The 27,248-nt window shown below is 43.9% G+C and overlaps 1 protein-coding gene across 1 annotated transcript in view; it reads left to right on the top strand.

The window, feature by feature from the left end:
• The first annotated feature begins 338 nt into the window (after positions 1-338).
• LOC126183322 (very-long-chain 3-oxoacyl-CoA reductase-like) overlaps positions 339-27,248 on the top strand; it is a 90,192-nt gene continuing 63,282 nt past the window's right edge. Inside the window, exon 1 of the mRNA XM_049925182.1 lies at positions 339-495. Coding sequence (XP_049781139.1) covers positions 339-495 — 157 coding nt within the window. The remainder of the gene's footprint in view (positions 496-27,248) is intronic.

Below are 27,248 nucleotides of genomic sequence, written 5' to 3' on the forward strand. Positions count from 1 at the left end.
TATCTCACTGCTCATTTTGGTGAGCCGTAAATATAGATGAACATGAGTAGATACAGTTCGTCTACGAAGAGAAGTCTGCTAATGTAAAGTGACGATTAATTACGTGTTAATGCAAAACACACGTGTGCTTCGCGGCTCGTCTGAGTGTTATTTAGGACTGCGAAAGCGCGGCGCCAGGGAGGGGGCAGAGGCAGCTCCCAGCAGCCAATGATGCGAAGAGAAATTGGCCGAGCTGCGCATGCGCAGCGCGAAGCTTTCTCTGGCGGTTAGCGTGCCCGCGGTGTATTCGTACGTCTCATTGTTGCGACGCGACGCGCCTACTGAATTTTGACTTCGAAATGGACGCGTCTGTGGCGACTGATGGTGAAGACGCTAGCGTGCCTTACGTGAAGATCGGCGTGTCGTGCCTGGTGGCCGCGGTCATCGTAGTGGCGTACACCGCCTACAGGCTTACTCACAGGCCGCCAAACTTGAAGACAATGGGACAATGGGCAGGTAAAATATCAGCATTTATCTTTTGTAAATAGTTTAATCGCGCCTCTATCAGATATTTCGTCATTATAATATATACTCACATCTGAGAATGTTAATGCTGAGATTTCGAGAGCAAGAAGCTGAGTTAGCGGTGATTCAAATAATTTAGTTGGTCGTTTTTTAACAATCCTAAGACTTTTCAAAATCATTTTAGGCAGAGCTCACGGCTGATTCGCGTTCCTGCCTCAAACAGAGCAGGAATTATAGGTATTCTAGATATATAGACAAGTAATAGTACAATTATGATAAGGTCGCAGTACTCTTTCGATAACCACAGAGCGAGTGCAAACAGTTACAGTGGGCCTGAGTCGTCAACAACATAACTGTCTAATAGCTTCGGTGACGCATTTGTAACGATGTGACAGCAACATATTCAAGGAGAGCAGCACCGTTATGTGTTGTGCTTCTCCGTGAAGTTAATCTACATTGTTTGACACCTTAGTCACTGTTAAGTAGATATCAGCTCCGATCAACGCCTTGAGAGAACTAGTGTAACAGTACTGCAGCGACTAAAACGGACACTGCTCCGAAATATGTATTATGTACAGGAAAGACCGAACTCGACAATCAGTGTCGGACGCTGTGTTGAAGTATGTCGGCTGAATGCCTTCCATGTGAGCAATTAACGTCTTCAGCCCCTTATTGTTGAGTTACTTGATAGTACTGTGCTAAAATCTATTAAAGACGGGTCATAATATATGTATTGTTCACTTAGTTATTCTATACTCGGTGTCGGCTCGAGAAAATTTTTCCACACAAGCGACATATCATTTTACGTCTCTCCCAATCCCCTCCATAACGCATCAGTTGCCTTTCCTTGAGCTCTTGGTATGACATTCAAAAATAAATTTAAATGTCGTGATCGTGGAAATACGTTGTTTTTCCTTTAAATTTAAGCTCTACATAGACATTCCTATGTAACAGAAATACGAGGATTGGGACTTTAATAGTATCAAGTATTTATTTATTATTTATACAAAACAGATACATGTTTGAAAGTTTTACTGCACTTCAAAGAAGTCACCAACTTGACAGCATTGTGTAAGTCGTAGGATACACTTAGCAGTGCCAGTTGTGTTGATAGTGAGTGGAGAGGTTACTGTCCGACCAATCTCAGTAAGAGTCCTGAAGAGAATACCATTAAGTGACTCCTTCAATTTAGAAATAAGTTTTACATCACTCGTCCTTAATTCCGGGGAGTGAGGTGGGTGGTAAAAGACTTACCAGCCCCATCGACCGAGCAAATCAGTCGCGACGTGCGCCATAAGCGCCCGAACATTGTCCTGCAAAATGATGGACAAGCCCTGCAGAAAGCGTCGCTGCTTCTTTCTCTAAGCTGGTCACAAGCTGTGTTCCAAAAATGAACAGCTTAGAGAAAGCAGCGCTGATGCTTTCTGCAGGACTCGTCTGTCATTTTGCATGACAATCCTCGGGCGCTGTTGTGAACGATTTATTCGATCGATGTGGCTGGGAAGTGTTGTACCGTCTACACACTCCACAGATTTAAGCCTTTATGACGTCAACTTAATTACTAAATTGAAGGTAGCATGCACGATATTCCCTTCTGAACTGTTATGGAGATTCATCGGGCAATAGGCCGCTCCACTCGAACTACCAACAATTGACGCTACTAAGGATATCCTACAACTTCCACATCGCTGGCAACGGGTTATAAAAAATCTTCGTGAATATTTTAAAGGACAGTGAAACTATGAATCATGGATCTATTTTGTATAAGTTGTAAATACGTACAGCAGCTGCCACCAATAAAATTCCCCCTGGTAAATTACTGAAACTTATTCCAGTGCTAAATATTAAAACACGAAAATTCATTGCCATTGTAAAACCTGAGATCTGCAAGAGGAGAAGCGGAAAGAATTAGACCTACTGTATTACTCTAGCTTCAATAAAAATGTGCTATCTATTAAGCCAAGTGGAAAGAATGAAAATATAAAATGTCTGTTGCCGTTTCTGGTTTAATACTGGAATTGTATAATTCTATAATTTATAAATTCTTTCACTTACCATCGGAAAAGTGGAACAGATGTAACATGCTGCAGTATATTATATTTCTTGTTAAGGAAGTCCTTGAGTGAAATTTGAGTCCAATTAGATGGGGACTTAATCGAAAAATTGACACTTCAAATAAATTTATACAAACTGTGAAAATATTATATACTGAAGTCAGTGGCAGCTCGTAACCACACATACGCAGTGACAATTGCCACTACTAATTGTGATACATTCTGCACACTAATTCCGTTGCGAATTCCTATCCAAAAAATGGTTCAAATGGCTCTGAGCACTATGGGTCTTAACATCTGAGGTCATCAGTCCCCTAGAACTTAGAACTACTTAAACCTAAGTAGCCTAAGAACATCACACACAACCACGCCCGAGGCAGGATTCTAACCTGCGTCCGTAGCGTCGCCCGGTTCCACACTGAAGTGCCTAGAACCGCTCGGCCACACCGGCCGGCAATTCCTCTCCTGTGCCAATCTTTTCATATCAGAGTAGCACTTGCAACATATGTCCTCATTATTTGCTGGACGTGTCCCAACCTCTGTTTTGCTCTACAGCTTTTACCCTCTACAGCTCCCTCCAGTACAATGGAAGTTACTCCGTGATGTCTTAACAGGTGTCTTATCATCCTGTCCCTTCTTGTCAGTGTTTTCCATACATTCCTTTCCTCGACGATTCTGCGGAGAACTTCCCCATTCCTTCCCTCATCAGCCCACCTAGTTTTCAACATTCTTCTGCAACACCACTTCTCCAATGCTTCTATTCTCTTCTGTTCCGGCTTTCCCTCAGTCCGTGTCTCAGTACCATACAATGCTGTGCTCAAAACGCACATTCTCAGAAATTTCTTCCTCAAATTAAGACCTATGTTTGATTCTAGTCGACTTCTCTTGGGTATGAGTGTTCGTTTTGCCAGTGCTAGCCTGCTTTTTATTCCCTCCTTGCTCCGTCCGTCATAGGTTATTTTGTTGCCTAGGTAGCAGAATTCCTAACTCCATATACTTCGTGATCACAAATTATGATCTTAAGTTTCTCGCTGTTCTCATTTCTGCTGTCTTCTTTAAATTGGCTGTGCTGCCACTGTTACATTATTTTGATAACATTGTTGCACAAATAATAAAACGACTATTACTATTTACAATTCGTACGCCTACTACAGCAGCAACACTTACTACTGTGTGCCTCACCATTACTGCTTCTATAACTACTGTTATCACTGATCACTTCTATCTCCGCGGAATCGTCGTGCGTTTGCGACAGACTATGAAACGTCGTTTTACCGTTTGTCGAAAATTTGGAGGTTGACACTGAACAATTACTTTAATGAGACCACTGTTCATTTCTCCTTGTAATGCTCCAAAGCATGACTATCAGTTGAGTTCGCATCAATACTGCAACACGCATGAATGAAGCGCATGCGAGAAGCCAATTCCGTTAACAGAGTTAGCGTTTGACATTCCAATAACAGCAGTTCCATCACGTGCATAAATAATGGGAGAATCGTTCGTGGTCTTGCTGTCGCTAAAGGAATTAATGTGGCTTTCGGTGCAGTTGATTAAGGAAACGAAAATGAGGACGAGCGGGCTCTAACTCGAATTGAAAGTAACTCCACTCTGTGACCAAGACGCCACTTTCTTCGCAGCAAATGTGTTGAATAACGTATTTTTCCTGTCTCAGTTTCTAAACAGCTGCTATTAATGTTTCGCTGAGAGGTAGATAGATAGTTAAAAATCTTTCAGACGTGAATCGTGGCACATGTGCATCTTTTTTTGCATGCACCACACATTCTCAACAGTAATAAAATTTTTGGCCAATACGAAAAGCATGAACCTCACGTAGCGCGATAGAAATATCTCTACATTGCCGTTGCAACTTCTACAAACTGGCGCGGAGAGGATTATTAGTATTGCCGCTGTCAAACTTCTTACTGTTTTGTACGTAACGCGAAATGAATAGGCTACAGTCTCAGCTGTCTTGGCATTATACTTCTGAAGCATAGTTAACGGCTGTTTTTGCTTTGGGTGTAAAATTCTGTTCGCAATGACATGAATAGAGAGATCTCGATTTAATTTTATTTACGAACAGACCGGTTGAGGTGGAACTCGGGAACAGCCCAGTATTCGTGTAGAAGACTATGGAAGAGAGTACGAGATTAACATTTAGCCAAGCTGGTAGGTCGATAGCTATCTGCCAGTCAACTAATTCATTAACATCAGTCACAGACTCGTGTAGAAACAGGAAGACAGTGCGGGTACTGAGCCATACGTTTGACGGAGGGGTGAACTCTGATGATTCAACTTTCCGAATTAAAAATAGTGTAAACTCAATTAATGTCAAAAACTATATATGTCGCATGACATCTAAAACATAGTGATCTGTATGAATTAGAGAAAAACCGAAGGGCTTGAAACTATGGGTAATGACGATGAGGCAGACGAAGTCACGAATGGGGGTCTATCGATCGAGCTGTCACAACGAAATTTTGTTATTAATAAAGGAAATGAATCCTTGAAAATGGGCAACTATGAAATTTTATGAATAATGTTATCTAAATTGCTTCATTAAGCGATCTTCTCAGTATTATTTGCGAAAATACGTTATAGTCGAAACCAGCTACTTCCTGTCTGGTCGTCTGCACTAAGGTTTCCGTAAAGTGCTCTAGTAGAATACCTAGTCTGTGGCACAATCAATGGCGCGGCAGGTTCCATGTCCAATCCTTGTTTAAACAGAGCTGTTTCTTTATCTCAGTTTGTCCAGCTGTCGACGAGACAAGAATGCTATTGACTGAGTCAAACGCTGTGGAGCGCCGCCCCTGCTTTGATGTCCAGAACTTGGAATTTTGGGTTTTTGAGCTACGACATCGCTTAAGGTAAATGCCGTGGTGGTTCCTTCGACAGGGCCGATTTCCTCCACTTTACTTATCCGATCCCAGCTAATGTTCTGTCTCTAATAACTTCAACGTCAAGGAGGCGTAAAACCTTAATCTCCCTTCCTTCCCTCTGAATAATGTCGTTGGTAGCTTAATAGCTCTGTACGTATGGGCCCAGTCTAGTGACAATGAGCTACACGTCACCTTGTATCCTAACAAGGCGGCCCAACTTCGACGATGAAAATTCATTTCACCATATAAACTGAAACAACTAGTCTCGCATTGAGAGTCATCTCAGCACTATAATTTAGCGACCAAGGCCACGGAGGCAGTTCAGAACCAACAACTTTGATTCGAATTAGTGAGTCAGGTGCAGTCTTGGTCTACTTGCAGCGTGCAGTGTAGTACTGCCGTTCATTTGTCCACGCAGCATATGTCTTGGCCTCGCGTTAAACCGAACGAGGTGGCGCAGTGGTTAGCACACTGGACTCGCATTCGGGAGGACGACGGTTCAAACCCGCATTCGGCCATCCTGATTTCCCTAAATCGCTTCAGCAAATGCCGAGATGGTTCCTCTGAAAGGGCACGGCTGACTTCTTTCCCCTTCCTTCCTTAATCCGATGGGACCCATGACTTCGCTGTTTGGTCCCCAAATCAATCAACCAATCAACCTCAAGCTAAACTTTGCCGACACTATCCAGAAGCACGTATTTTGAGAAATGGCGAGTAGGCGTACTTCCGGTTACAACCCTTATATGCGAACGTTAGTGGGTTTGCCTTTGTAGACGATTCGATAAAGAATACATACTCGATCATCCCGTTGAGGTAGTAAGCTCCTCCATAATTAAGTGTTAACCGCTATTTCGGGAAAAAATGTATATCTCTTATCAGACAAAAACCGCATTCTAAGGCAACAGAATTGTGTAGCATTTCTGGTTTACAAACTGTCAGCTCACTAGCGCTATGGGATGTTCGGAAAAGGAAGGAAGGTTTAAGTTAGGAGAGCTAGCTCAGTTGGGGAAAGATGAGGAAGAGAGCACCAGTGACCAGTTTAAGCGCGAAGCCCGCAGTTTGTCTGGTGCGAATTATGGAAGCCACGAAAATCCTACAATTTGACCGTTGGACAAGAATTTAAACCTGCTCCTTATTACGAGCCCAACGTCTTTACCACTGTGCCGTCTAGTTGGTTGAGTTTGCCGTGCTCATATCCTGTTCGTGGCCATAAAAGAAAAACTGTATTCTTCCTTTTTTCAAATATGATCAAGATCAAATCCAGGAGACAGCGACAACAGTGTACCTAAAATTTAACAAAGAAAAAAATTTCTTTTAATATGTTAGCTTGGTTTAGAAACGCCCCGATTACTCACTGGAAATAAATAGAGCTCAATTACTTCTTCTGCGTTGGACGCTCCGTCGACAGTCATTGGAGACGGAGCTCTTATCTCAGCTTGATACGGTAGCGGACGGGGGGCAACTGTATAGAATTTTACCTTTTTTTAGTTTAAATAGCTCAGCTCAGGATAAGAGAACAGGAACTTGGAGCGAGCTACTTCCAAATACGAGTCCAATGATTTATCTATACGTCCCATCGCTCGGGTCGCATTTGACGACTATGTGGTCTGTTGCCTTTTCTATGCCTGTTTCATTAGGCAAACGACATGTCTATTTCGGACACTGCAGCATGGGTTTAATCGTCGTCGTCTTCCGCAACTTGGAGGATTCCATTTATCTGTAACATTCGCGTACTGGAAGACAATTTCGTTCTTCCATTATAAATGATAATGAGAACAGTTACTGATCTGTATGCGGTGTGGTATTTATCATCGTACTGAATATTAAGGAAATAAAAATGCGTCCTGTTTCTATAAATTCCGTGAGACGAACTGTTAATAGTCTTGGCCACAGTATCGAATGACTTGCAACTGCGTTGACTTTAGGACGATACAGAAACCTTAAGCGCCGCCAGTCAATCCAGCAGGATCTGGAAAAAGTAAGTATTCTTCGTTGCAACCACAGGATTGTCCCATTGGAAATGAAAGTTGAAACCGCACTGATCTCCAGAGTCAGAGATAAGACAGGGAGCGCAGTTCAGCTGAAGCCGCAGAGAGGATGGATGAGAGTTCTCGGGTATTTAGCCACGCGGTGTCGTCCAAATGATGCGATATTTCGGCAGGCTGACTTGTTGCCATCTTCAAGAGGTACTGATTTATCTGTCTTCCGCTGAGCGCCGTCTTATTATAGCCTCCCTCCCGCTTTCGAGATTTTTTAATCAAACTTCTAAGTATGTGTCAGGATGGCATTATTTAGAAAGAGGTACTTATGGACACGGGGAATATGTCACCGAAATACGCCGAGGTAAGAAAATCAAGAACAGGAGAAAAAAGTACAAGGCAGATAATTTTCTTCTGCTTTGTTTACCGAAAGTTTGTTTCCTACCGCTGCCTATCGGAGTGGCGCCGTGCGTAAATCACTGCTTTCGTTATAGATAAGAGCAAGGCCCAAATCCCCTGCGAAGTTTTTCTAAATCACTTCAGGCTAAAATCATCTAAAAATATTCTGCAAGTTTACACAGGTCTAATAGCGTGTAAGACATCGAAAATCGGCACTCGGAAACATCCCACTGTCATTGCAAAAGCTATTGTCAACATCGGTTGCAACAAATGCGCAAAATGCTGTCCTTACACAAGAGCAAGTTTTACACTGCATTGAACTGTGCAGCCAGTTCTCGGAAGAAGGCCTTATCAAAAAGGCACAAACGTCAGATCAGAAGTTCTATAAGAAAGACGCGGTGCCAATAACCAAAAACATTTAATATCGTCGACAACGGCTGCAAAAGCCTATGTTCCTATGTCACAACTCCACTGATGATATTCGGCTTCCTTGCTGAAATATTTCAGTGGAAGTAATAATGGTATTTGTTTCATATCAGCCCCTTATAGTAACTTAAAGAAGCTAGTTTTTCTGTTTTTTATATGCTTCTAAGATTTGTACACCTAATATTACACCAGTACACGAAGACTTTGGTACTGATATCAGAACGGTAGCTCAAATACGTAGAATGCATTTCAAAGGGGAACAGTGTGTTATTCTGAATTGAAAGTGTAATTCTGACTCTGTTAATACACAGGGCGTCTCTTCTAAGAGTCGTACTGCACATTTTCTCTGTTGTTTCCGCAGATACTTGCAATTTCGTTTTTACAATGAGTAGCTAACAAATCCTCACCCTTTTCATGCAATGCTCAGCGTCGATGGAATGCGTCTCTTTATTCCCCTTTACAAACGGAATGATTTTTAAATAGGAATTTTACATGCCCATTCGACAGATCAGTCCCAATTTATTCTAGTGCGATATTAGTTTTATTTATGTGTGTTAACAGGGAAATAAAACATGAAGAATAATCAGTACTACAGCACTGGCCGGGCCCGTGCTGACGGCTACCACCATGCAGAAGGGTAGCTCAGTCGCTACGGGAGTACTGATTATTATTCGCGTTTTAGTGTCCCTGTTAATACATATAGAAAAAACGAATATCGCACTGGACTAATCTGGGACCGCTCTATCGAACGGACACGCAGAATTCCGATTTAAGAATCTTTTTGCTTGTAATGTGAAACAGACTGACGCTTTCCGTCGGCGTTCGGCGTCGAGGATTTACCTGTAGTATTGTTGAAGGAGACATCCCGGGATTCTCGTGGCGGAATTTAAGGAAACCACACCTTGTACTAGGTCTGATACTATTTAATAACTAGGACAGTATTTACCTGTGTAAATAATATATGTTACAAAAGTGTTTTGTGAATTTCTGCATCGCTCATCTATCGGGTACAAGAAGAACTCGGTTTGAGGAATAAGGTGACGTATGTGCTTTATATACATTGGATGTAGATCACAGAACGTTTAAAGACTTCGTACCTTAAGCTAGTTGATAACTTTTCTCCCGTCCAAGTCCGTGAACAGTGGCTCAGGACTGTGACAGTAATTTCATCATAATAACTCGAGTTAGACCCGGGAGCTTTCGTATCAGTTTTATCACTGTTTTCCTCTCTTGGCCGAGACTGTCGTGCAAGTGAGCCGACGAACTGCGAATTTTCTCTCGTGAAGGCCTGTATTGTGGAGACTGGGAAGACGTAAATAATTTGTATAGAACGCCTCGCCAGTACATCCTTAAATGGAATCTGTTGACATAATTATCCAGAAACGTACGTCAGACAAACAGGCTCTTGGTGAAGTGTCGCGAGGTATGGTAACCTTTATAAGTAATCGTGTTGTTTGTGTTCCTTTTAAATGAATAGACTGGAATACCGCTTGCTCATAAAATTCTTTCTTTCGGACAGTTTATCATCAACGGAATTTTATCAAAACTAAGCGAAAATGTTTAATGAGTATGTTACTCACAAATGATCGGCTGATTATCAAAGTGGTAAACTTTACTTGAAGAGGATCCACGTGTAGCACGTCCCAAAACTGAAACTACACATTTTCATGTAGATTGCCTTATAAATGGTAAAATAATAACTGGCTAATACTAAGCACATATTCTGGGCAAGCTGTATGAAGAAGTATGTGGAAAAAGGCTTGGACTACAATTACCATTGTTGTTCAGGATAGTGCACCATCGTCACAATGATGCTTTGACAACTGGAAATTTTCGCATTCTATGGCTTTCCCCTATCCGGACGTCTAAAGAAACTGGTAGTTGTAAGGCGCTTTCAACTTAAGCCAGTCGCAGAGGGACTTTTTTTTTTTTTTTTTTTTTTAGATCTTCCATTATCATAGCACAGGGATGACAACTACTCATGGATAAAAGGTTGGCAAAAGTGCATTGGTCTAAAGGGGGAATAAATCGAAAAATTAATATATTTAGAAAAGAGTCCCCCATTGTTAGACAGAGAATTTATCTGTGCTGCCTAGCATTCTACCTTAGGCACACGTTTCACGTCTCTTCAACTATTCATTTGTTCGTTCTCCATTTTTTTAAAACAAACTGTCCTTTTACGTGTTATTGGACTTGGCGCCTCGTATGAGGTGTGTATTAGGTAATGTAAAACATTTTGTCACTTACTGTCCGTTTTTATTTTCACTTCGGAGAATTTCGTTAAATTTTGCTCGATATTTTCGGAGGTACACACTTGCAAGAGAAGCGCTAAAGCGAAGTGACCGAATTCTTTTATTCAGCTCGTTGCGGCATCACTGGCGAGAGTAACTCAAGAGCGTTATCATATTACTTAAAACATGGCAAACTTGTAAGATTCCAATAAGCAGTAAGGCGTAGCCTGAACGGATTTTATGTCATTGTTACTCACCATGGAGCGAGAGCAGACCTGAAGGATAGTTCATATTTGTGTGTCCTGGTTTCCACATTCAGAAGACCAGTAAACCACTAGCAGACACGAACAACGCATGCTCGCCGCGCTGTTATAAACACGGCGTCTAACGGTTTGAAGAAACTGTCCTTTCACATATTTTGACATCACACATGACAAGGAGCGAGGAGAGTAAACAGGTGGATGGTTCGTAAACGCCTCAGGTCATCTATTTGGTAAAGGAGACTGACAACGTGTTAATCAACAACAATCAAGGACTCCAACACTTCATGGAATCACATAAAAAGAAATAACTGAACAACACAAGTTATATGGATACATGATAATAAAGATATGGACGGTAAGGGATGTCACAAAAGTTAGTTTACACGTTTCCTCCACTTTTGTAATAAGGTATGTAAGTGATGCAGGTTACGAGACTTCCCTACCGACGCTGAACTCAGGTGCATGGCTACAAATAACAGCTGCTACTATGTGTTACCCCAGTCTTCTACTTCGACAGTCTTACGCGTGGGTTTGGGTTATTTCCTCTTTCTCAGTAAAAGTTCCAAATTGACACGCAGCCCCCTTTCGATACGAGCCACCCAGTTGATAATATTCCTAAGCTGATTATCGTCATATCGCAGCCTCAGCATTTTACTGCAACCGAGTTTGTTATTAATGGGATGTTCGGTAAATAACTAATCTTCATGACTGTCAAAGCTGACCAGTGTGGCCGAGCGGTTCTAGGCGCTTCAGTCCTTAGGTTAGTTAGGTTTAAGTAGTTCCAAGTTCTAGGGGACTGATGACCTTAGATGTTAAGTCCCATAGTCCTCAGAGCCATTTGAACCATTTTTTGACTGTCAAAACAAAAATAGCATTCCAGAATGAATTTTCAGTCAGAGACTCGAAGCCGGAATCTTTGCCTTTCACTGACTGACCTACCCATTTAAGACTCACGACCCGCCCTCGTCGCTTGTGTTCCGCCATGTACTCTTCTCCTACCTTCCAGACTTCACAGGAGTTCTGCATAGCTTGTGGGACTAGCAGCACTCCTGGAAGAAAGGATTGCTGGTCTCGCAAGATATGCAACAGAACTTTTGTCAAGTTTGGAAGATGGGAAGAAAGGTAGTGGTGGAGCTGAAGCTATGACAGCTGATCGTGAGTCCTACCTGGGTAACGCAGTCGGTGAGCAATTTCACGTGAAAGGCAAAGATTCCGGGTTCGAGTCCCGGGTCGACACACAGTTTCAATCGGCCAATGATATCTGGGTACCACGTGACCCCGGTGCTGCTGGAAATTTGTGGTAAGGTCTTATGGGACCAAACTGCTGAGGTCATCGGTCCCTAAGCTTACGTACTATTTAATCTAACTTAAAATAGCTTACGCTAAGGACAACACACACACCCATGCCCGAGGGAGGACTCGAACCTCCGACGGGGGCAGTCGCGCGGACCGTGGCAAGGCGCCCTTAGACCGCGCTTTTACCCCAGGTGCTGCTGTTTGGACAAAGACATACAGCAAGTTAATTTCCATTTCCTTCCTCCAAACTGTGCATCATAGATCAGATACGTAACAGTATCGGGCTGATGATCGTAGTTGGTGATTCTGCAGGGCGAAGTTCTAACTGTGTTGCTACCTACAAATATTGAATATCAGAAAGCGAGAAGATTAAACCCAATGTCGGCAGTCTACTCCTCTCGAAAGCACCAAAAGAGCTGTCGATCTCAAGCTCCTCAAAACATTTATTTAAGCACTGGCTCCAGTAGACACTGAGGAAAGGTTTGCAGTTAACATGGGGCCCTGACGCTCACTCGGATGGTCAGGAGTTATATATCGCCACGTCATCTTTTCTTGACAAGAAAATTTTTTCGACTAGTCGGACAACAATAAGCTTTCTCTGGATCGAGCTCCAGTGAATCGTCGCACTTCAGCAACTTCGGCCATCGAGGCACGAGCAGTTGAATATTGGCGCTATTTGTCTATTTTCGCTTCGGACACAGAGTATTCAGACAATTTAACAAGTAACATACATATCAGAACTTACATAATTGGCGACAAAAGGCGGACACAGCAGCTTCTCCTTGTGTTTTAAGTTAGTATTATTAGTGGTTGTATCATATTAGAGGAATCACAGTGGTCTTGCCACTTCCGTCATACCTCAAATTTACAAGGTAACTTCCAAAGCAATGCATGCTAGGCTGACGGAAAAAGCAGACCATCAAAGTGGGAATCGTCAAGCAGATACGGTGTCTGAAAAGAGTACTGGAAGATTACGTTCCTAAGGGTCTGGTAGTTGTCTTCCTCCACCTTAAGAAAGCGTACGATTCGGTCGATCGGGAAGTATTTGGTGGCATATTAATAGAATGCAGAGTGGGCCCAAAAGCAGTGCAAATTTTCAAGCAAACTCTCACACGGACATAGTTAAGTATAAAATCCATCGTAAAACTCCCCAAATAGCTTGCAATGAAAGCTGTGGTCCGACAATGTCATAGACTGTATCCAGTTCTCTTCATCTGCGTGTTAGTGAAGGTTATCCGAGAATGGGAAAAGCAATTAGCCAGGAAAAGTTACTAAACAATATTCAAATCCGAGGCTCACATGGCGGTGTATCAACGACCTTGCATATGCTGACGATATGGTGATTCTGTCAGGAAACAGACAGCTGTAGAATAGATAAACACACTAGAAGGAATAAGGAGAAAATGGTGGCCTCCAAATTTGTTTCTAAGAAAACAAAGTACATAATCAACACCCAAACAGCGCCTCATCGTCCAACAGCAGAATACGGTAAAACAAAGAAAAAAAGAAGAGACGGTTTCAGATACAGTATAGCTAGCGAAATAGAAGCTAGTAATATCACTAGACAGAAGATAGCCGCCGTTTTTCGTAGCATGTATACAGCATACAAGAAAAAGGCAATCTCAGTAAAAGCTAAACTCAGGAACCATAACACTATGATTAAAACCGAATGTCTATACGCAAGTGAATGCCCCAAAATAACAAGAACGGCCGGACTGAGAGAAGCCGAGGCGTTTGTGCAAAATCCTTCGGAAAATAGTGAGTCCTAAGGTAATAGAGGGACAGTACAGGCTGGGAGGAAGAGAAGACTTATTCAGGGCTAATTGATGGCCGATGGAGTCAATAACACACTACATTTGTGGGCACGCGTAGTTAACGGATCAGTCTATGAGATACTGTTACAATACCAAGAAAATTACCTAACGAGTAAGACGCAAGAAAGCTTCATCCGAGTCTCTGTGTTCCAACAAGACTTACAAGGACTTCCACATGTAGAATGGCATACGCAGGGTGATCAGAACGGGCTGAAAATCTTGTAAGAGTGTTGCAGGGTAGATTGTGCTGAGAATTAATTGTTAAGAAAAAAATTCTGTACGTTGCGCCTTTTCCGAGTTAATTAACATTGAAGTTAGTGGATGAAGCAGCTGCGTGCGCGAATTCGTGCAAATTCGTTTGGTTTCCTAAAACCGAGCGATACAAAAATTGGACATCATCTATGCTACGAGAACAACTGACACGAATTGTATGTAGCGGGCAGGTTGAATTTGCGCACGCAATGGCCTGATCAGCTAACTTCAATGCCTATTAACGCGGCAAAAGTGCAATGTATCTATTTTTTTTCCTTAACAGTTATTTCTCAGCACAACCTACCCTGAAACAACCTTACAACCTTTTCAGAATGTTTCTGACCACCGTGTACAATGCGTGTGTGAGAACCAGTCAGGGTCTAAACCCAGTCCGCACAACCACAAGTAGGTTACTGCGGCTACTGTAAATCGTTTGTGACAGATACCCAGATTTTTCGCTCGAAAAGGACGAGGCCGATTTCTTTCACCACTTTTGTCGAATCCAGGCTTCTTGTTGCTCTCTAATTACCTCATCGCAAACAGGACGTTAAACGCCAATCTTCATCCTCTAGCCTACATTCTTAGTACAGAGACGTGGATTTCTGTACTATTGTAAGTGTGTGCAACAACATTTATATCTTTGTTAATTTTCGATGCGTGAGTTGGTTTGCAAGGGTTTTTCTTCACTATTCTCTCCAGTCCTACGCCATTCTTTTCGATTCTGGCTACGAAGACCGCGAAAGGCCTTCTTTAACATTCTCAGTATACATCACCCTGTCTACCTATTGCATTCTGTCCATCTGGAGAACACTCTACTTTGTAATAGATTCCCCCGCCTCAGTATACGACCCACCCCGGAGTCAAAATGGTTCAAATGGCTCTGAGCACTAAGGGACTTAACATCTGAGGTCATCTGTCCCCTAGAAGTTAGAACTACTTAAACCTAACTAACCTAAGGATATCAGAAACATCCATGCCCGAGGCAGGATTCGAACCTGCGACCGTAGCGGTCGCGCGGTTCCAGACTGAAGCGCCTAGAACCGCTCGGCCACACCGGCCGGCCACCCAGGAGTCAATTGGAAATTTGTGGTAACGTCTTACGGGACCAAACTGCGGAGGTCGTCGGTCCCTAAACTTACGCACTACTTAATCTAACTTAAACTAATTTACGCTAAGGACAACACACGCACCCATGCCCGAGTGAGGACTCGAACCTCCGACGGGGGAGCCGCACGGTTCGTGACAAGGCACTCTTGACCGAGCGGCTATCCCGCGCGGCACCCAGGAGTCACTTCATGCCTTAGTGATACGCACCGTATCTCAAAAGCATCCATTCTTCTCTTCCCCTCTAACAAGTTTTCTACGTTTCGAATTCATATAGGAAACACTCTTAATCACAGTTTCAGTACACTGTTCGCTTTAGACCAAAGTGATGTCGACTGACGTGAAAATGCTCTCGCTGTTGAAAGCTGCCACAGGCAGGTTTATTTCGAACATAAGATCTTTCAGGCTGCGTCCATGTGTGTGGTACTCAACATTGCCCAGCACTACTCGTGTAGACTGAACAACTCTTCCTGGCGTTTAGTTCGGTTTCGGTGAGGACGAGTGCAACGGACACCGGACCGCAACTGTGCCAGCGGGCCGGCCACTGACCTTGACGGCTTTCTCTATCGCTGGCAGCTGTTCCCCTCTCGGTCGCATTTCTCCTTTCTCCAAACTCCCTGTCGCGCCGTATCGCGGAAAACAACACCACGTCGGCGCCTGCAGACCTCAGCCTCGAATAAACGTTTCAGCGGTACCTGGACTGAAGTATCTTCACTGTTGTGAGATTTACGCCGATTACGACTCTCCTAGAGGAAAATCTGAGCACCGATTCGGGACTCGAACCCCGCTCCTCGCCTTTTGCGACAACGCTTTCCCAACAGAACCATTCGAGACCAACTTACAGCTTCAAATGCAAGTATTTCTCTCGTACAGTACCTAACTTCAAGCAGCGTCTCACACGATGCGGGTTGGAGAGACGTCTCTGAGAGCAAGAAGAACAGTCATTTTTCGGTAATTGTCATCACACTTAGTTTTTGAACTCACAACAGTAATTTTACTTCCTTCGAGCTCTGAACTACTACTGTGGCAACCCTCAACTGACATCAGTATGAAGAAAACACGGAGCACATGCAAGGGTTGAATGCCTTTTTGACAAAAGGAATGAATGTCCCCACGTGGTCTGTGACACAGCTGAACCCAAACACTAACTGAAGTATGTAATAACGAGAAAAACGTTACTTCGCTGAATTACACCGACCGTGACAGTCGATGAAAAATGCTATAAATTTACAAACGTTTCTTAAGATTGGAACATCCAGAAGTACGAGTGGGTGAACACAAACTCTAAGGGTATGAAGAGAAATGGCATACACGGAGGACTAGCAAACACTTCACGTATGTGACGGAAAAATTAGTGCTATATGAAGCTCAGCCGCGAACGAACCGGAAAAAGAAGTGGAAAAAATGATTCGTCGATGTCCAAGGGCACAACATCAAAAAAATGGTTCAAATGGCTCTGAGCACTATGGGACTTAACATCTGTGGTCATCAGTCCCCTAGACTTAGAACTACTTAAGCCTAACTAACCTAAGGACATCACACACGTCCATGCCCGAGGCAGGATTCGAACCTGCGACCGTAGCAGCAGCCCGGTTCCAGACTGAAGCGCCTAGAACCGCTCGGCCACAACGGCCGGCGCACAACATCAGTCTAAATGAGAAAATGGATGGGGTACAATGGTCGGTCTATGGGAAAGGATTTCTCATGAGTGCAAAGGATAAGACGCTACAGCAGAGATGCATTTATGGAATCAGTGAATAGAAGAACCTCGTCCCCTGCGACGAAATGGTACTGGAGAACGTAATGTGACCACAGTTGGGAACGATGGCCATGTTGTCTACAGGAGCGCAGCAAATCGTGTAATTACTGTTTGTCCGATCAATGCCGGAACACATGTGGACCTGTCTGCGTCGACGGGTCAACGGCATCCGCTCTAGAGGAATACTTGGACATGCAGCTTTCGTTCCTGCCAAGAGCTCTCTGATATTTGAAACAAATGACTGGAATTCCATCGAAAGTCGCTTTAAGAAGTAAGGGCTATCCACTATTTATTGGTAGTGACTAGTTTCGGACATTATGACCATTTTCAAACCATCCTGTAAAAACAAAGCTACAATGGATGTTACAATAATGAGGCATCAATTTAGGCATTAGTTCTTGTTACATGAAAGATTACATACCACCTTCGTAAATAATTAAAACACAGTCAAAGGTGCATGCTTGGAAATAGCCATAGAAGCTGATCCGGAATAGCAGTATACATAGTTGAAGACACAATAAACAACCCGTGGTGAACAGTACAGAGAGAAGACACCAGCAGGTAGCAGGTTAAGGTGCCAGAGGCCGCTACCAGCCGTGAGCACCAACGACCCAATTGTTTGTTATCGAAACAAACGTTCTTCTATTGTAATGATAGCATTACAAATTACACAATGACAAATAAAATAAAATAAAACCACGTTTTAGTTTTAATCGGCTCAAACTCCATTAAAACAATAGCGAACCACGCGAAAATACTGCGCCACATACCGCGTGATTTGTAAGTTACATAACCAGGATACAGTGAAAATTTCCATTAAGAGAAACGATTTTAAAAATTACAAAATAGAATACAAATATCTACGTAATACTCGCAAAAGGCACTTTAGTGTTACAAACGATGTAACATGTAGTTTTGTATTCGTACAGATACACTCCTGGAAATGGAAAAAAGAACACATTGACACCGGTGTGTCAGACCCACCATACTTGCTCCGGACACTGCGAGAGGGCTGTACAAGCAATGATCACACGCACGGCACAGCGGACACACCAGGAACCGCGGTGTTGGCCGTCGAATGGCGCTAGCTGCGCAGCATTTGTGCACCGCCGCCGTCAGTGTCAGCCAGTTTGCCGTGGCATACGGAGCTCCATCGCAGTCTTTAACACTGGTAGCATGCCGCGACAGCGTGGACGTGAACCGTATGTGCAGTTGACGGACTTCGAGCGAGGGCGTATAGTGGGCATGCGGGAGGCCGGGTGGACGTACCGCCGAATTGCTCAACACGTGGGGCGTGAGGTCTCCACAGTACATCGATGTTGTCGCCAGTGGTCGGCGGACGTGCCCGTCGACCTGGGACCGGACCGCAGCGACGCACGGATGCACGCCAAGTCCGTAAGGTGCTACGCAGTGCCGTAGGGGACCGCACCGCCACTTCCCAGCAAATTAGGGACACTGTTGCTCCTGGGGTATCGGCGAGGACCATTCGCAACCGTCTCCATGAAGCTGGGCTACGGTCCCGCACACCGTTAGGCCGTCTTCCGCTCACGCCCCAACATCGTGCAGCCCGCCTCCAGTGGTGTCGCGACAGGCGTGAATGGAGGGACGAATGGAGACGTGTCGTCTTCAGCGATGAGAGGCGCTTCTGCCTTGGTGCCAATGATGGTCGTATGCGTGTTTGGCGCCGTGCAGGTGAGCGCCACAATCAGGACTGCATACGACCGAGGCACACAGGGCCGACACCCGGCATCATGGTGTGGGGAGCGATCTCCTACACTGGCCGTACACCACTGGTGATCGTCGAGGGGACACTGAATAGTGCACGGTACATCCAAACCGTCATCGAACCCATCGTTCTACCATTCCTAGACCGGCAAGGGAACTTGCTGTTCCAACAGGACAATGCACGTCCGCATGTATCCCGTGCCACCCAACGTGCTCTAGAAGGTGTAAGTCAACTACCCTGGCCAGCAAGATCTCCGGATCTGTCCCCCATTGAGCATGTTTGGGACTGGATGAAGCGTCGTCTCACGCGGTCTGCACGTCCAGCACGAACGCTGGTCCAACTGAGGCGCCAGGTGGAAATGGCATGGCAAGCCGTTCCACAGGACTACATCCAGCATCTCTACGATCGTCTCCATGGGAGAATAGCAGCCTGCATTGCTGCGAAAGGTGGATATACACTGTACTAGTGCCGACATTGTGCATGCTCTGTTGCCTGTGTCTATGTGCCTGTGGTTCTGTCAGTGTGATCATGTGATGTATCTGACCCCAGGAATGTGTCAATAAAGTTTCCCCTTCCTGGGACAATGAATTCACGGTGTTCTTATTTCAATTTCCAGGAGTGTAGTTTTGTATTCGTATAGAGAGCGTCTTTGATGGGAACAGACCTCTCTCTGACGTCCCATAAACTCTCGACTGAGTTCGCGTTTGGCAAATTAAGGAACCAGGCTATTGATTTTAATTCTCCATAACGCTCATCAAAAAATGTTTGGGTGTAAATCGATGTGCTCGTCGTGTCAAGTGTTCTTCCCGTTCCTGGAAACGTTAAGAACATCAATGAGTGCAAATAATCTCCAAACAGTCTACCATGGAGATTACGATCAACTGACCTTTGTAGGAAGAATTATAGAACCAATAAATGTCACAAGAAAACACGCTACATATCGCACCTGAGTGACACAACTCAAAAACTCAGTACAGGGCTATTACAAATGATTGAAGCGATTTCATAAATTCACTGTAGCTCCATTCATTGACATATGGTCACGACACACTACAGATACATAGAAAAACTCATAAAGTTTTGTTTGGCTGAAGCCGCACTTCAGGTTCCTGCCGCCAGAGCGCTCGAGAGCGCAGTGAGACAAAATGGCGACAGGAGCCGAGCAAGTGTATGACGTGCTTGAAATGCACTCACATCAGTCAGTCATAACAGTGCAACGACACTTCAGGACGAAGTTCAACAAAGATCCACCAACTGCTAACTCCATTCGGCGATGGTATGCGCAGTTTCCCCTTACAGATACCTCTGTAAGGGGAAATCAACGGGTCGGCCTGCAGTGAGCGAAGAAACGGTTGAACGCGTGCGGGCAAGTTTCACGCGTAGCCCGCGGAAGTCGACGAATAAAGCAAGCAGGGAGCTAAACGTACCACAGCCAACGGTTTGGAAAATCTTACGGAAAAGGCTAAAGCAGAAGCCTTACCGTTTACAATTGCTACAAGCCCTGACACCCGATGACCAAGTCAAACGCTTTGAATTTTCGGCGCGGTTGCAACAGCTCATGGAAGAGGATGCGTTCAGTGCGAAACTTGTTTTCAGTGATGAAGCAACATTTTTTCTTGATGGTGAAGTGAACAGACACAATGTGCGAATCTGGGCGGTAGAGAATCCTCACGCATTCGTGCAGCAGATTCGCAATTCACCAAAAGTTAACGTGTTTTGTGCAATCTCGCGGTTTAAAGTTTACGGCCCCTTTTTCTTCTGCGAAAAAAACGTTACAGGACACGTGTATCTGGACATGCTGGAACATTGGCTCATGCCACAACTGGAGACCGACAGCGCCGACTTCATGTTTCAACAGGATGGTGCTCCACCGCACTTCCATCATGATGTTTGGCATTTCTTAAACAGGAGATTGGAAAACCGATGGATCGGTCGTGGTGGAGATCATGATCAGCAATTCATGTCATGGCCTCCACGCTCTCCCGACTTAACCCCATGCGATTTCTTTCTGTGGGGTTATGTGAAAGATTCAGTGTTTAAACCTCCTCTACCAAGAAACGTGCCAGAACTGTGAGCTCGCATCAACGATGCTCTCGAACTCATTGATCGGGACATGCTGCGCCGAGTGTGGGAGGAACTTTATTATCGGCTTGATGTCTGCCGAATCACTAAAGGGGCACATATCGAACATTTGTGAATGCCTAAAAAATCTTTTTGAGTTTTTGTATGTGTGTGCAAAGCATTGTGAAAATATCTCAAATAATAAAGTTATTGTAGAGCTGTGAAATCGCTTCAATCATTTGTAAAAACCCTGTACTTGAGAAAAATCGACTTAACAATTAAGTCCATAAACCTTATGTTAGTATAAGCTTCCTTAAATTTAAAAAAAGTACTGTTGGCAGTAAATTCCATTACATTTTTCGTGCATGTTGGGATATTTTACATGTATTTTTCAGTGAGGAATTAAAATTTGCGCTTTTCGACTTTTGTCATTTCTCTTGGCAGGATACGATATACAAGTGTTCAGTGCCTTATTGACACAAAGGGCCCATTACCTGATGTGGACTGCGATACTCTTGAATCCGAATGCCAGCTTTAAACAGTCGATGTCGTGACTCATCTGATTATGTCTCTTGTTTCCTGCCCTCCACAGTACCACCAGCGATTTCACGACTGTCCACTACACGTCGGCCTTCACAGGGACACTCTTGTGCGTCTTCAACTCTCGTATCTCATTGAAATTAACGAGCACACTTTTGTCCTGTCGGATGCAGGACTACATCTACATCTACATACATACTCCGCAATCCACCATACGGTGCTTGGCGGAGGGTACCTCGTACCACAACTAGCATCTTATCTCCCTGTTCCACATCCAAACAGAACGAGGGAAAAATGACTGCCTATATGCCTCTGTACGAGTCCTAATCTCTCTTATCTTATCTTTGTGGTCTTTCCGCAAAATATAAGTTGGCGGCAGTAAAATTGTACTGCAGTCAGCCTCAAATGCTGGTTCTCTAAATTTCCTCAGTAGTGATTCAACGAAAAGAACGCCTCCTTTCCCCCAGAGACTTCCACCCGAGTTCCTGAAGCATTTCCGTAACACTCGCGTGATGATCAAACCTACCAGTAACAAATCTAGCAGACCGCCTCTGAATTGCTTCCATGTCCTCCCTCAATCCGACCTGATAGGGATCCCAAAGGCTCGAGCAGTACTCAATAATAGATCGTATTAGTGTTTTATAAGCGGTCTCCTTAACAGATGAATCACATCTTCCCAAAATTAAACGTGAAGCTACGTTAATCAGTTTGGTATTTTAATTATCTCGAACAATCATGAAGTTTCTGTGATCAGGTACAGTGTTGTCAGAGGTGTAATATTCCCCGTAGATTCTTAAGCTGAGGATTCACAAATATTCAAAGTCAACATAAACTCAAGATGAAATGTTCTATCTACTGGGAACTCAGTTAATATCGCACTCAAATACCGTAACTAAATGCTGTTCATTTTGCCATATGTAGGATCATTATATGTAAAACTGTCAGCGAATATGCAAGACGGTGAATCGTGTATATGCTTTTGCAACACTAGGAAGGAGAGCAAATAAGACAATTTTACTGAGTATAATAAAGTTGAAAGAAAACAGGGTTGAAGTTTTATGTTACTTAAGGCATACGTGGTGCGAAATTTGACGGTCAGAGCTAGCCTCTGGCTGCAGCGAAGGCTGCGATCAGACTGAGCGTCGAGTCGAACTGAATGTAAATGACAGATAAGGGTACGCCATTCTCGTGCTGCTTATCTCTATGCCATAGTTTACAAATCGTAGTGGCAGTCAGAGTGGGCGAACCATTTTGAAGGCTGTTAACAGAAGAAAGGACAGAGTACAAGGAACTAAAATTGGAGATACGAGAGAACTAGGAGGGTGAAAAGGTAGAGAAAATAACTGCGAAAGGGGTACAGATTGCGGCTACACAGATGGAAATAGGGAAATCACCAGGAAATGTACCAGTAGAATTAGTGAGGTATGGCCCAGGCATTCTGTACAGATATCCAGGCAAGTTATTTAATAAACGTACGTGGGGTGGGGAGGAAATTCCAGCAGAATGGAACTTATCGTATGAAGCCCCATACATAAAAAAGGAACCAAGAAAGTTTGTAGCAATTATCGTGGCATAAGTGTCACAAGTACAATAAGCAGGCTGTACGGGAGAATTTTAAAATCAAGAAAGGAGAAGTCAGTAAATGAAGTGGAAGAACAAAGGGGCTTTAGAAGAGGCAGATAACATCTTTTCCCAAGACACATCATGGGGAAGAGACTGGAAAGGAATCTAAGCAGTCATTTGATCTTCATGGGTCTTGATAAAGCACATGACACAGTGCCACTAAAGCTACTGTTCGAGGTGCTGAGGTCAAGGGAACAGTCAAAAATTAATGTAAGAACCTCTACAAGTCAGCAGAATGTGTCCTTCAAGTAGGGAAAGAAAAACTAAAGGACTAAAGCAAGGATGCCGTCTGTCTGTCACACTCTTTACGATATATGGACGGAAGGCACTGGATATGTGGCGAAGAAAGTGCACGGGCATGGGGACTGAAGTAGGAACCAGTGTACACACATTCCTATGCTAATGATCAGGTCATTTCAGCAAACGATGAAGACGATATATCTCACAATCTTAGGAAGTTGTTGGAAGAGTTTAAGAACCTGGGTAGTATACTATCACGTAATGGGAGATATGACAGAGATATTTAACAACAGATCAGGTAGGGAAAGGCGGCTATCCAAAAATTAAATCCTGTACTTTGTTTCTCAAAAAGGAGCTTAAAAGTTATAATAAGAGACTACTTTCGTGGCAACCTCCTGGAAGGAGAAGAAGAAGAAGATCACGGGAAATGTGACTGAGTGGTATCCAGGAAGTGATGGAGAAAAGAGGAATGGAAGAGGATGATGAAAAATGGCGAGATCGACGTAATTGGCGACAGAGATGGGGGATGCGGCGGCAGCTGTAGGACCCTCTTTTCAAGAAGAAGACGCGGCTGGCGAGTGGTAGATATGGAGAACGTGCTGGCCTGAGCAACAGTCCAGCATCCTCTGTATCCAGGTAGGTCAGCAGAGCACGGGTAACATGCGGGCTTGCGTTACTTGTCGAAAGATAACGTCACGGAGACTCCGTGTTAGCGAACTGCCGCTGATCTCAACACTCCAGTCATGTAACGGTTGCTGCCTAAATGACCGTTTATATGAACCAGAGGTACGTCAATCGTCACGCTATATGTTGAGCCGGGACTTGCCTGAAAAGACATTGTGACTAGACTTGTCGGTGCGCCTCATTCCTCTTCCCCTTTAGGCCTAATGTCCACTAACAGCGTAAACTTGCGATGAAGCGTCGCACGATTTTGCACGACAATGTGTAGAAAAAAAATACTTCTAGAGTAATGTGGGCGTTATTAGCGAGAGCGAACTGGTCGTGCGTTGTTGAGTATTGTCTCGCTTCATATTAGTTTGAATTTTCCGAGCCTGTCGTGCAACACGGTGGTGGTTAGCGGGAAGCTAGTCAGCCTTGTGTAAGCACGTAAATGTTTATGGGCTCAAAAAACGCCTCATCGGATGACGAATGTTATTATAAAGTTGCGGGAGGAGGTGTCTATGGAATTAGAAGGGACAGGTAACTTTTTTTTCTTTTGTTAGTGAGCAATGAAGACGTTATTATAAATGTGTTTTTCCTACACACATCAAAAAAAGTTTTGCATCATCCCGGTTGCCAGAAATCCTGAAGATAGACGTTGACTGTGGATATTGTATCACAGACACAGTCACTTTGACTGTTCAGAGATGTCACTAAATCCGCCCAAAGATGTAAACAACCATGCATCAGCAGCACTTATTAGACGGAGGGGGTCCGACAGTCTATCAGTTCCAGCCATTCCACCAGGAAGGAGGTACACGGTTCGTGTTGTATGTAGTTCAACCATGCCTAGAGGGTCAATACCACGGTTCGATCGCGTCCTCATTGTTACTTTGTGTCAGGAAGGGCTCTCAACAAGGGAAGTGTCCAGGCGTCCCGGAGTCAACCAAAGCGATGTTGTCCGGACATGGAGGAGATACAGATACACAGGAACTGTCGATGACATGCCCCACTCAGGCCGCCCAAGGGCTACTACTGCAGTGAATGACCGCTACCTACGGATTATGACTCTGAGGAACCCTGACAGCAACACCACCATGTTGAATAATGCTTTTCGTGCAGCCACAGGACGTCGTGTTATAGGCTGCATGATGCGCAACTTCACTCCCGACGTCAATGGCGAGGTCCATCTTTGCAACCACGACACCATGCAGCGCGGTACAGATGGGCCCAACAACATGCCTAATGGACCGCTCAGAATTGACATCACGTTCTCTTCACCGATGAGTGTCGCATATGCCTTCAACTAGACAATCGTCGGAGACGTGTTTAGAGGCAACCCGGTCAGGCTGAACGCCTTAGACACACTGTCCAGCGAGTGCAGCAAGGTGGAGGTCCCCAGCTGTTTTGGGGTGGCATTATGTGGGGCCGACGTACGCCTCTGGTGGTCATGGAAGGCGCTGTAACGGGTGTACGACACGTGAATTCCATCCTCCGACCGATAGTACAACCATATCGTCATCATATTGGCGAGGCATTCGTCTTCATGGACGACAATTCGCGCCCCCATCGTGCACATCTTCTGAATGACTTCCTTCAGGATAACGACATCGCTCGACTAGAGTGGCCAGCACGTTATCCGGGCATTAACCCTATCGAACATGCCTGGGACAGATTGAAAAGGGCTGTTTACGGACGACGTGACCCACCAACCACTCTGAGGGATCTATGCTGAATCGCCGTTGAAGAGTGGGACAATCTGGACCAACAGTGCCTTGATGAACTTGTGGATAGTACGCCACGACGAATACAGGCATGCATCAACGCAAGAGGACGTGCTACTGGGTATTAGAGGCATCGCTCTGTACAGCAATCTGGACCACCACCTCTGAACGTCTCGCTGTATGGTGGTACAACATGCAATGTGTGGTTTTCATGAGCAATAAAAAGGGCGGAAATAATGTTTATGTAGATCTCTATTCCAATTTTCTGTACAGTTTCCGGAAATCTCGGAACCGAGGAGATGCAAAACTTTTTTTTGATATGTGTATTTTGCCTCAAATTCTTAAAAGCATTTTGTATTATATTTAAACAATAATAACGGTAACAATTTTTGCTCATGTTAAGGAGTAGGTGTAGTCTAGCGCGTTCTCTTCCCCTTCCCTGTGAACTACCCTAAATAAAAATGAACTCTGGCAGGAAATAAGCGTCACATGCCAAATCTGAAAACGAATATTCGAGTCGTGTTAAATCCATTTGTTTCTGGACCACAAATACCATAGGATTTCTGTAATGACAAAATGAAGATTAGTAAAATAAGGTTTTACATTTGATTAGAAGATAAGTTTAAATAAGTAAACTACTTGTGTAACTTAACTAAAAAGAAAATTAACAGCCTTGTAAAACCATTCCTAATTTCCTCTGAGGTATCACATCATAGTATTTTATTTCATATATCGACAAACATGTTCACGTTATGCTACTATACATACGTAAATGATGACAGTATTATTTAATAATACAGTACATTGTCAAGTATCTGATATTTGGAAGTATAATTTTTGTTTTCGTTTCATAGTAATCTCGATAAAAAAGTTCTAAGCTTTTCTCTCACTTCTAACGCCGCAACCGCACTTCTGTTATGCGATATGTGAAGTGGTAAATGTCTGTACTGATTATTTGTTTCAGCCAAAATCGATCTAATGCCTGCAGAGCCTTCTTGGTCTATTACTAATGTTGTGTACCAAACTATTACATGTTACATTGTTTTATGCTTTGAAAGGGCCAACTTTAATTTTTCAAGTAACAGACGCGATTTATTTGTCATTAATCAGAAAACGCATTCGACCACTTCTCTTGCGTGCGACAATCGTTTGTAGAATACCATACGCTGATGTATCAAGTTTCTGATGGAATATGGTCACATGAGATACTTCTTCAAGGATAACTCCTACCAAGACATTTGGTAATCTTTCTTCACTTCCAGGAACCTGTTTCTCTCTGCTGAATTGCAGAGTAACATGTTCTACCAGTCTGCAATACAACTGAACTATTTATTGTAGTCATAGTACATACGTCCAGAATGCTTTGGAAACTTGACTATAACATTATGTTTGCCGATGCAATGAGGAAATTTTCATTTGCCCCAAAATTTTGTCGCGATGCATTCAATTTCTCGCGTTAATGATGGAAATGGCATGTGCTGATTGTGTAAAACTTCACCCATCACACGACACATTTCGTAAATGATCCTCCCAACTGTAACATTGAACAGCCTATACAAATAACCCAGATTCTTGAATGATAAGTCGGTTGTGAGATACCAGGAAAAGTCTTAAAGTGTATCAATAACATAAATAACAGACATCAGACGACCGAGCGAGGTGGCGCAGTGGTTAGACACTGGACTCGCATTCGGGAGGACGACGGTTCAATCCCGCG

This window comes from Schistocerca cancellata, chromosome 4 (genome assembly GCF_023864275.1).
Source record: "Schistocerca cancellata isolate TAMUIC-IGC-003103 chromosome 4, iqSchCanc2.1, whole genome shotgun sequence".
NCBI lineage: Eukaryota > Metazoa > Arthropoda > Insecta > Orthoptera > Acrididae > Schistocerca > Schistocerca cancellata.